General features: G+C 37.9%; 1 protein-coding gene across 7 annotated transcripts in view; it reads left to right on the top strand.

Annotated features, from left to right (window-relative positions):
* HDAC4 (histone deacetylase 4) overlaps positions 1-12,405 on the top strand; it is a 147,975-nt gene that overhangs the window by 70,567 nt on the left and 65,003 nt on the right. For 5 of the 7 annotated variants that reach the window (XM_067469765.1, XM_067469772.1, XM_060784058.2 and 2 more), the window contains exons 6-8: positions 2,237-2,392; positions 9,194-9,314; positions 10,441-10,562. In XM_067469765.1, coding sequence (XP_067325866.1) covers positions 2,237-2,392; positions 9,194-9,314; positions 10,441-10,562 — 399 coding nt within the window. The remainder of the gene's footprint in view (positions 1-2,236; positions 2,393-9,193; positions 9,315-10,440; positions 10,563-12,405) is intronic. The other 2 variants (XM_060784073.2, XM_067469783.1) reach the window with 1 other exon arrangement.

Genomic DNA, 12,405 nt, shown 5'->3' on the forward strand with positions numbered 1-12,405 from the left:
GTTGAACATAACTTGGCTTTTTCAAGCAATAGACTAGATATGAATATTAAAAATGTCAAAATATAAAAAATATTCCCAGAACTCAGATAGCTACTTAATTAAAATAAATCATTTTTTGTATTGTTGAAGGCTTTCATGGCCAGAATCACTGGGTTGTTGTAGGGTTTTTTTCAGGCTATATGGCCATGTTCTAGAGGCAGGAGAGAATGCCTCTAGAACATGGCCATATAACCACGAAAAAACCTACAACAACCCAAATCATTTTTTCATCATAGATTTTAATCACAGTGGTACCAATCAGATAATTTAAAATCTTCTTTGTGCCAACTAAAAATTGAGAGGAGGTCTATTAGAAACACTACCCCAAAATGAAGATATTTAAAGACTTCATATAAGTACATTAAATATGGAGCCAACACTGTCTCTGTGAGGTCAAAAATATCTCACAGTTATTTTGTCTTACATAACTCATATAAATAAAACTTTATTTGTATACCGCCCTATCTCCCCGGGGGGACTCAGGATGGTTTCCAACATAGAGCAAAGCATTTAATTACCAACACAAAAATCATACAAAATAACTATTATAAAACATAGACTGAAATCCTATTAAAACAATCACAACCATTTAAAAGCCAGTTCCAGTATTATTCCATCAAATGGAATTCAATATACTAATGGCCGGAAATTACAAAGTGGACCTAGTCAGCTGTGAAAGGGCTGGGCAAAGGCTAGTGCAATAAAGTAACATAGGGCCAGGGAAGTTGTTGAAGTGCAGAGTAGGGGCCTAGCTGATTGCTAGGGTAGGGCCTAGGGCTAATTATTTTCAAAGACCTACTGGAACCACTAGGTTTTCAGGTCCCTGCAGAAGGAGGATAGTGACGGGACTTGTCTTATCTTTCTGGCGAGGGCGTTCCAAAGCTGAGGGCCACCACTTATTAAGCCCTCTCCCTCGTCCCCACCAACCGTGCTTGGGATAGTGTTGGGAGCAAGAGGAGGGCCTCCCTGGCAGTTCTAAGAGTTGTTGCTGGTTCATTGGGGAGATGTGGGCGTAGAGATAGGTGAGGTCCGAACCGTTTAGGGCATTGTAGGTCATAACCTGCATCTTGAATTGGGCCCAACAACTTATCTTCTTTTAATGATCCATCGTACTTCTGTTCTAATCATTTCCTAATATTGTTTGTATTTTCTTCAAGGAGAAGAGGGAAGCTATTCTTGATTAAACTCCTTTAGGATTAAGAAGGCAGACTCAGTACATGTAGTCCCCAAGTTACAAACATCTCAAAGTAACAAGTGGGGTGAGACAGCAGGAAGTGAGTTAAATCTATCCTTAGGAAGGGACATTTACTCCTGAAAGAGTTATCTTGGGGAAAAGGGATCTCTACTGAAGCTTTAACACCAACCCTTGTTTTCACAACAAACCAATTTTTTCAAAATCCAATTATCACGGGGACCGAAAGTGAGGGGAAATTTTCTGAACAAGGGCACAGACAGCAAAACAAACCTCACAGGGTTGCTTGCTCTTTCCTATGCTATCCAAACCATATATATATGCTATAAATATGGCTGGAGTTACACTTGAAATGTATCTGTTCCAACTTACAAACAAATTCAACTGAAGAACAAATTTTCATAACCTATCTTGTTTGTAAGTTCGGGACTGTCTGTATTCTAACAGTCATGGCCTCCCACAGCTCGCAGTGCTATTTTCCTTTCATATTGTGCCTTTCTGTTTAAGATTGTCCTTCCCCTCCATGGGATATATTGCTTTTAAAACTCTTTAAAACTCACCACTTTAAAATGTGGTTCCATTTGCATTTTGATTTATCTTTCTCAAAAACTAAACATCCCATAGACCCAGTATACAGAAAGGATTCCTCTACAATCCATGACTGTTGCAATTTTTCCACCAAGTGCTATCTTCAAAATGCTTTTTGTGAAATATGGTTCTGGATGCATTTTGGGGCTTGTTAGTTTTGAAAAAGAAAACAAAAAGCTGTAGTCTCACAGATTATTATGGCTTTGATATCCCCCTGAATCATAGGATTACAGTTCCTGCTGAAATTTGGTGTCAATTATAGTGATGGGGGGTGCAACCCCTAGTTTAGGTGCAGTGGATCCTACAACACCCCGAAATGTGTGGCTTCTACAATGCTGGACAGACATAACTTTTAGTTGAGTACCTTGGCTATAGATACCAAGTCTAAACCTAATCTCACTACTATTCCATTCTCAGGCAGACATCTCTTTGATGATTCCTTGAATACAGTATTGATGGAGATTAAGAATCCTGTAAAAATGGAAGATGAAAAACTCAAAACAAGCCACATCCTTTTGTTCCAAGCTCAAGCAAGACCAGGCACTGCAGTGTCCCAGCAAAAAGTCTATCTTGGTATGTTGGCCAGCTGCCCCTTTCAACTAATGTGATGGGTGGCTTTCTGCTCATCTTTGCAAACATTTAGACATTCTATTGCCAAGTTGTAATACTTTCTGAAAGGCAATGGAAGGCACTTATACAAGGATGTTGAAAGACTGCTCAAATACAACTGAAAGTTTTTGCCCAAATTCAGGCCAGCATGTCCTAGGGAGATCACTTGGAGTCAATACTTTCATGTCCATGTTAGGAAAAAAGATGTTACATATTTCTGGCGTTAATCATTAAGGATCAATTGTTCCAATTCTGAGCTGAACTGAATAGCCAAGATCCTTTTCAGAACTACAGCAGCCTTGGGAGGCATCCATCTTGGTGGCAGTTCATGCGATTCCAGCATGTAGCTATAGACTCCATTGAATTGGTGTTTGGTTCATGGGGAGATAGCAGAAGCAAAGCAAAAAATATCAAGATCAACTTTTTTAAAAGGAATAAAAAAGAGAGGGAGGCAGCACGACTTTTGTCACATATTGGGGTACACAGAGACACGGAAGCTTATCTCAGGGTGTCAGTATGTCAGGCTGACAGTTGTAGTTCCAATTGCATAAGGAAGACTTGGATGCTCCGAAAGAGAAGAGCTGCTAGTATAACACCTGCTTAGTCTAGTAGGATTACAACCATGCCGTCTCTTCTGCATCAGGGTATTAGACACCGGTTGCCTTCTTCTTTCTAGCAGGTCTATATGTTCCCTTGTACTTGTTTATTGAATCCTCAGTGGAAAGAAGATAGGGAGAGCTGTAAGGTTTTTGCGCTGTACGGCCATGTTCCAGAAGCATTCTCTCCTGATGTTTCTCTTACAACTTACAACCTCTGAGGATGCCAGCCATAGATGTAGGTGAAACGTCAGGAGAGAATTCTTTTGGAACATGGCCATACAGCCCGAAAAACTTACAGCAACCCAGTGATTCTGTCCATGAAAGCCTTCAACAATATATAGGGAAAGCATTCTGAAAACCTTACACAACCAAGGGTATCTAGTAAACGACAAAAAGTCCCTTGAAAAACTTGCAAAGTGTTCTGCATTTGATAATAACAGTATAGAACAGTGGCTTCCAGAATTCCCCAAAGATCTAAAAAGATCCAGGATTTGAGGCCAAGGATTTTTTTCTAATCCTGACTAGTCCTGGAATATAACTCATCAATGATGTTTGTTGTGTAGTAGATAAGATTCCATTCCAGATCTTCTTTGCTAAGATTCCACTTTCAAGTAAATAGAGATAGTTACAGTCTTCCTACCAATTTAGATCTCTTTAGGAAGATTTAGTATCTTCTCAGCTCTGACAGGGAAATACAATTGTAGATCTAGCATGAATACTAGTAGGCATCTTGGAATTACATATGGAAATCAAAGGACTCAGTGTCTCTAATCATCTAGACAAAATGACATCAACATTTCCTTGAGTTTCTGAGTCTTGAGACTAGATCTTCGATACTATGTTCCATAGGTATGGGGACTGAAGGATGCTTCAGAGGTGCCATGTTCTCATGGAGGCAGACAATATCATGATCAAGGGGGTCAACTGACATGGAAACACTCATTCAAAACCCTTACTCAAAGAATCTAGACTACTGTCATCTTAATCATCTGAAGTCAAATATACAGTAGCCAGACAGATTTGATTTATTTACTACATTTTGGATGTAGCAGAATAACTACCCAAATTATAATGGTTTTCACATTAGGGACACAAACTGAATCCAGAGAAGCTGTAATAGTTTCAGCATTGAATGGAACATCCAAAGCTCACATGATTACTATAGAACCATGTAGGAAATCTTCCTGGTTCCTTTGTCTTCTTTTACTAATAGTTTAGCAAAAGCATTCATGTATTTGTGACAGAAACACATGAATGAAAGCGTCTAGTGTGGTCATCATGACAAAAATTGTTTTTTTCATCACAAGGGTCTCTAATGTCAGTATCTTGACTGGCTTAGGTAGGAGCCTTCTGGATGTCTGCCCACCCTTCAAGACTTTTCTTTGAGCAACCTCATCTATCTGTCCCTAGTTACTGGGTTTCAATATGAAGACTTACCATAGTTCTCAGACTGTAATGCAAAGATGAGCAGATAAAGCAATTTTGAGGCCAAATCTCTCCTTGGGCTTGCAAACTCAGCTACTTTACTCCTGCACTTGAAATTCTGCAGTAAATGGGAAGCAGCTATAAAAACAAGGACATGTGTGCTTTAAAATAACCTTTAGTGTTTGCTGTCAAAATTTAGCAGTACTCATGGGTTCAAGCATCCAATTAGATATAAGAAGTGCCACAGCTAACACTGGTAGCGACAGAAGATATGTGTAGAATGAAATAGACACTGCATATCCCCACATATAAAGGAGAATGTCTGTGGAAACCCAACTGTCCTTTACTGCCTTAGACTTTGAAAATTAGACTGAACATTTCTTTCTTGTATATCTCAAAGGGCAGATCATGCCCCTCCCTTCCTTCCTTCCTCTTTTTTCTACCATCATATCTTTTTGGTAGTGCTGGAAACCAACAATTTGCCCTTAAAACAAAGGTATGTGGAGGATGCACCACATGTTTAGAGGTACTTAGCAATAGTTGGTATTAATCACCTTCTACCCAAGGTGCTCATGGTCTTACACACTTTGTTTCAAAGACAAATTACCACTCTTAGTAGATTGAACGGCACCAATATGTTTACACTCATATGTTAACTACTTTTGATTCAAGGAGAAAAGGGATATTATAGATGTTGGTTTAGTTCAGTAAGGTCTGAATTCTATCTGCTGTATACAGTACAGGCCCCATATCTATGAGGTACTTGCATGGATACATGAAAACATAGGTGATAGCAAACCACTCCATTCCTTTACTCTGCTGAGACAAGCATAAAACTGCTTGCTCATGTTTCAGCTCAGTAAGGTGTCTCCATCCCTTTACTTTTCTGAGACAGGTGCACTTGGGCTTCCTGTGCCTGTGCCTGTTAAGGGGCAAGAGAATCACAGACAGCCCTAACACAACTGTTTTGCAGAATAAAGGAATAAACATCCAGGCTGTTCGTGCCCTTGCAAAGTTAAACAGTGGAAAAGCTGAGAATGTATCACCACAAAGTGAAATCCCAGGTACCAATTCTGCAGATACATGTGTGCTTCTGTATAACATAAATATTTATTAAAAATATTGATCCAAAAACCTTGGTCACCTTATCCATGGGTCAGTGTAAGTACTGCACCTTAATTTTTATCAAGAAAATGAACCATCTCTTTCTCTGAGTCAGGTGGTGAAAGGTGAGGGTCACTGAGCGCCGAGCAGATCTATCTAGTGCCCCATCCTTTATCACCAATGCAGACAGTAGGAGCTGTACCTCTCCTATGGAATATCTTACTGTGTTGGAGGTAGCCAGCCATCGGAGAGCCTTCACCTTGGCACGATGCCATGCGCTTCCTTCTGCTGTACTGGAAGGTTGTTACCAGAAGACCCCATACTCTGAAAGGCTATGTCCCTGTGACTCAGGTCACATAGAAACAACAGAGCATGTGCTTCTGCAATTCCTGTTTTATAGAGATAGTCAGTCTTGTCTCATCTCACTATGGACAATTAAATACCCAGGACGTCTGGACAATTATACAAACCCCTGCTGCTCTCAGACACAAATTTGGCTGTGACATGCAGTGTCGCTAAGTTCTGCATGGCTGCAGTTAAAATCCAGCGGACGATGATTGAGAGTCAGAAGACCTAAACGTCACCTCTGGGAATATAGATGGGAAACCAGATGTAGACTGATAATAACAGTGTTGGATATCCTTCCCTCCTCCGCCCCCCGGTACCGTCCCCAATACCTCCCTTTCGACTGTCTTTGGATGTTCTTGTGGGTTGAGTTGGGTTTTAATAACTACTTGTATGTGGTTTTTAGCCTAGATTTTAAAATTGGTTGAACTTTGAAGTATATAACCCCTTGGGTTTGACGTGTATATGCGGGACTGGGTCTCCCTGTTATGATCTGGTCAGTGACCATAATAAAGTTTACTTATTTATGTGAGGGCATGGTCCATCCTGGAAGAAGCTAAAAGAAGCACTGACTCCTTATACTTTCTGCTGTAGCACCACTTCTGACCCTTCTCAAAGGTGTACCTGGAGGAGGTCAGTGCTTCTTTTAGGTTCTCCCAACATGGACTAAACAGTCATCTTTCATCACTCTATTCAGAAAAGGGGATGCCTCCTTATTATTATTAAACTTTATTTGTACCCCGCTAGGTAAGAGTTCATACTTTATCTTAGATATATGTATATATAAGAACTATCCCTTTCACTGAGTAGTGTGGGAAAAGGTTTGGATGCAGCCATGGGTGGCTAGTCCTGTAAGACAGTGCTGGCACTTTCCCATCCCCATGCAGTGTTCTTGGACTTTTCCACGGGTCATATCAAAATCCATAATTTTGACATTGAAACCTGCTTTTGATTTACACATGCATGGTCTTATATGGCAGTTTAGGATCTATAGAAAATTGCTGGAAGACATTTGAATTCAAGTAAGCTAATTGTTGTTCCAAAACTGAACTTCAATCCAAATTGCATCAAGGTGGTGTTTGTTTATAATAAGAGTAGCATATATACCCAGCATTGCCTAGGTGTTGTTGGGACTACTGCTCCCCTTTCATGCTTTTTTCCCCCCTTTTGCTCCCCTCATACTGTTTCCTCCTTTCTTTCTTTTCCATCCCTGCTTTCTTTTCCTTCTCCATTCCTTCCTTTCCCTTCTTTCTCTCTTTCTTTCTATCCTTTCCTTCCTCTCTCCATTCTCCCATCTCCAGCTCTAAGAAGGCTAGACAATGTCACTTTGGCAACATGGTTCTCTTTATGGCTCTTTCCTTCCTTTTTCCTTCCCCCTCACACTTCACCTTTTTTTCAAAGTGACATCACAGAGGGCCACTTTAATAATAATAATAATAATAATAATAATAATAATACTTAGCAACAGACAACCATACTTTGACTTTTAGATAAATAAATAGGTAGTCACCTGAGAATGTCTAAAAAGGCTTTTAGTGTACCCAGATAATTACCTTTCAGCAGTGAGAGTTCAAATCCAGCCCTTCGGATCAGGCAATATTCATAGACCTATTTGGCAGTTCTATACCTATTTTAGAAACAGCTTCCTGTTCCTTAAAGGTCTAGGTTAGAATATTGTGATAACATTTCATGTTCAAGACCTTAAGTTGTTTACAGTATAGCTGCAAAGTTGTTAATTGGGACAGAGAGAATCCATGAATAGATACTTGGCATACTTGTGATATGTTTACATGTGAAGGTGATATAAATAGAAATTAAAATGTATGCTTCTCACCCAAAGAACAGTAATTTAGATGAAATACCATAGATCAGTTGTTCATAGACCCCAGGGGGGCTGTGATGTTGTCACAAGGGGGGCTACAAAGGATCAATTATTAACTATTATTAGTGTTGATACTATTATTTAAAATTTGTATGGAATCATAATCACAAGATTATATTAAAACAGGAGTTGTGCATTAACAGATTAAATCTGAAGGACTTTCATGAGAAAATTGAAATCGCTATTTGATGCAGTCTTGTGTCTTAAATCTTGAGTTAAGTCTTGCGGGTCCACGGCTTCAAAAGGTGTTTTGGGGGGGGGGGGGGTGAAAAAAAGGTTGAGAACCATTTCCATAGATGGTTTATGCCACCTCTATAAAGTATTTCAGGATAAATAACGATTTATTCAAAGTTTCCTGCATACATTGTCATGTGCTCTCAAGTTGTTTCTGACATTGCTGAGTTAAAGGTATCACAGGGTTTTCTTGGCAAAATTTGCTTTTCTTTGAGACAGTGTGACTTGCCCAAGATCACCTAATGGTTTTCTATGTCTGTACAGGGATTTGAACTGTTATCTTCAGATTTGTACCCCAATACTCAAACCATTGCAACTCTAAATGTCTTAAATACTAAATGAATGTATTTGAAAACATTGCTCATATCAAAGGCTGCAGCTTGGCATACTTCCCATTGAACTACTTTTAATTAAAGGGAAGTAAATGTTCCACATTAGAAATGAAGTTGTATAGACATGCATAACATGAGTCTGAAAAGTCTTACTGATGGCAACATAGTCACGTTTGCTACACCATTAAAGATAGAATCCAGCTACATGTTGATAGACTGGTGTCTAGTGAAGTAAATAGTGATTAGAAATTATGCTTCAGGATATGCAGTTCTTGACTTTGTAGAAACATATTTTTCTTACATGCCAGATTTTCTGTTTGACAAAAAAGATGATTGACTATGAATTGAATGATTATGTAGAAGTTGTTTTACACAGATATTGTGAACAAAAAATCCTTACATGAAAGATTTTTCAAGACAGATTCAATACATGAGCTATTCATTTTCTCCAACCTTTGCCTGCAGATGTGACTTTTAAAAAACCTGAGTATTTACAAAACTTCTGTTCTAAAATGCTTTTGATTAAGAGTAGGCTAGAATAGCATCTATAAGTGGTTTAATCTAAGCATAATTTTATGTGTAAAATCATATTCAGCTGCTCCGCCATTTATAGAGAAAAGCTAAATCTCTGATTAAATTTCCATTTCTAAGCAGCAGTCATAATTGTATACATTTGCTTATTGGAAAGAAGTCTTCTTTATTGATAGCTTAAGATACTGAAAAAGTTTCACTGAAAGTTTTAGACAACCTTTTGTAATTTCAGATTTAGCTCGTGAACTTAATATAGTGTTTATTCTGCTTATTAATAGTGGACATATACTTTTCTGTTGATTTGCTATTTCAGGTGCAGTGGCAAGCACAGAAGTAAAAATGAAGTTACAAGAGTTTGTCTTAAATAAAAAAAAAGCTTTGGCACAGCGGAATCTCAACCATTGCATTTCCAATGACCCTCGATTCTGGTATGGGTAAGTGGTCTTATTGTGAATCTTACTATTCTTGTTGATAGAATAAATGACATAATGAGATTGAAATATTTGCTATATTTATTATGACTACAAATGTGACTACTAAGCCTTAGGAAGCAGATGAATTATAGGCAGCACAAACTTTTTCGGATTTCAGACGTCAAAACCAACATTCGTGGAAACCAGAAAACCAGTGAAAATTCTAGAACAATAGTACAATATATGGGGAAAGATGCACAAGGGAAATTAATAATCTATATAAACAAAAATGTAATGTTCGTTTGTGGGATTAACATAACTCAAAAACCACTGGGCGAATTGACACCAAATTTGGACGCAAGACATTTATCAGGCCAACAAGTGACCATCAGTCACAAAAACATTGAAAAACACAGCAGAAGAGACTTAAAAAGCCAAAAAAACAAAAACAAAATACATTACAACGCATACACAAAACCACATATATACGCAAACACACATATATACACATATAGACAATTGTATGCAGAAATATATACACACATATATGCATACACAAAACACATACACATAAAGGAGGGAGGGAGGGAGGAGAAAAGGAGAGAGAGAAAGAGGGAAAGAAGGAGGGAAGGAGAGAAGGAAAGAAAGAATGCTAGAGAAGGAAGGAAGGAGAAAAGGAACGAAAGAGAGAAAGAGAGAGGGAAGGAAGGAAGAAAAGAGACAAGGAAGGGTGGAATCAAAGAGCAAAGGAAGCGAGAAAAGAAACAGGTAGAGAAGGAAGAAAGAAGAAGGGAAAGTAGAAGGGAAAGAAAAAGAGGGTTGGAAGGAAGGAGAGGAAGAAGGAGGGAAGGTTGGCCACAGCAACGCATGGCAGGTACAGCTAGTACATATATAAATTGTTATAATCATGTAATTTTTTCCATTAGAAAATGTGAGTTTAAATTATTTTGAAATAACGAACAGTGGCAGCTCTCAAGTGTTGTTCTCTCATAAAATGGGTTGTGTGTTCAGTACTGGAAGTACTTACCTATATCGATTGCACTGGAATTCTCTTCTAGTTGCTAAGCCAAAACAGACATTTCTAGAATTGTGAGGTTCTTATTTAAGTTTATATGTTGTTCACCTTTAATTTATTTTTTTCCTTTAGGAAAACACAACATAGTTCTCTAGATCAGAGTTCACCACCACAAAGTGGAGTGTCAGGCAATTACAATCATCCTGTACTAGGGATGTATGATTCCAAAGACGATTTCCCCCTCAGAAAAACAGGTAAATCCTATCTTCATGCCATTCCAAACCCTTTATATTGAATAAAGCATTCTCTCTATTCTTCTATTTGTGATTGTTATTAATTAATCGTTTGTTCACACAAATAAAGGCAGTCCCCAAGTTATTGAAAAGATAGGTCGTGTAGGTTTGTTTTAAGTTGAATTTATTTGTAAATCAGAATAGGTACATTTGTAAGTGTAACTCCACAGATACTTTGGATAACACCCTTTTGGTGTTTATTTTGCAGTCTGTACTTCTGTTCAGAAGATCTCACCTCACTTTCTGTCCCTGTGATAATTAGATTTTGAAAAAATGTGGCTTGTTGTGGAAACAAGGTTTGGTGAAAATAAAGCTTCATTTGAGACCTTTCCCCCATAATCACTCTTTCAGGAGTGAATTTCCCTTCCTAGGAATAGGTTTATTTCACCTGCTGTTGTCTCACCCCATTCTTAACGATGAATCATTTATAAGTCATATGTTTGTAACTCAGGGACTGCCTGAATATATATGGTCTTAATGCATTCATTATGTGTTGTATTTATTCTGCTCCTCCTCCTTATCCTCCTTTTTGCTAAAGATGGCTAATAATTAAAATTGAAATATAAAATGCTTGGAAATCCTTAAAAGATCAAAAAGAATGGTCAAGAAAAAAGACTGAGCAATAGAAAAATCAGTGTCAGATCATATTCACAAGGTATTAATCAGGCAGTGTGAGGGAAACAAAACAAGGCCTCTGACTTTAGTCTGAATGTTCCGGTAGAGATATAGAAATATATATAGTGATTAAGTAGTCCATTTCTCTCCCCTGTTGCTTATTCATATGTACAGTCTTTCCCCACTTCTTGAAAACTCACTTTCTGATGCCTTGCTCTTTCAGTTTCTGCAAATCATAGGCAAATTTGATTCATTTAACTTCTATTGCATCAGTTCTTCTTGCTTACAAGGCTTGCAAGGCTCGGTTGGGACTGCTTGTGTTCCAAGGCCTCCTTACTGAAAGAGCATACCCCTCCTTGAATCACTTTTGAATGTGAGAAGTTTTTAAATTTTCATCACACATTCAGAAGTCATATATAGTGTATCTTAATATTTTTCAGCAGTCAAATGCATTCAGAAGTCATATATATTGTGTATTCTTAATATTTTTCAGCAGTCAGAATGCATTTACAAACTAGAAATAACTTGATTTCCACTTTTCAACTGATTCTGGTTTCTAACAGTGCTCTGGTCTCTGACCCATCAGATAAGAGGAGACTTCCTGTTAGAGATGTTTAGATCTAGCAATACTTTCCAGTGACAACAAATTACAGGGGAGAAAAATCCAAACTAATAAGGTACCTAAATTGTGAGAATGAAAAAGCAAGTATAAATTTACATTTTTGCATAGCTTTGTTTAACATAAAACAAAATAAAAACCAAACTGGAACAGTATTATGAGATGTTTTGGTGGAATTATTCTTGATTTTGTAATCTTCATTTTAAAAGGTAGGTTATGATAGAAGTTTGAGGAAGCACGGGCTCTTCTTTCCCTTTCTCTTTTTGTCAGTGCCAAGTGTCATTTGTATTCTGGATTGAGATTAGAGTTTATTGTGATCAAATTTCTTTTCCTAATAGTAACCCTTTCTCTGTTTCTGTTTTCTGAATATGTCCAGTTTATTTCCTTTCAGGGTTGGTTTGCACGATTCAATACACTACCTTTTGAACTTCATTCACAAACTACACTGTCTTACAAAGAGACAAATGCATTACTGTATGCTGTAATTCCATGGAAATTACAACGTTTCATGCCTGATACATTGAAAAAAACCTCCACTAAATGATGGTTTTTATTTTCTAGCAGTGAAGA

The sequence above is a fragment of the Anolis sagrei genome, chromosome 1, assembly GCF_037176765.1.
Source record: "Anolis sagrei isolate rAnoSag1 chromosome 1, rAnoSag1.mat, whole genome shotgun sequence".
Lineage (NCBI taxonomy): Eukaryota > Metazoa > Chordata > Lepidosauria > Squamata > Dactyloidae > Anolis > Anolis sagrei.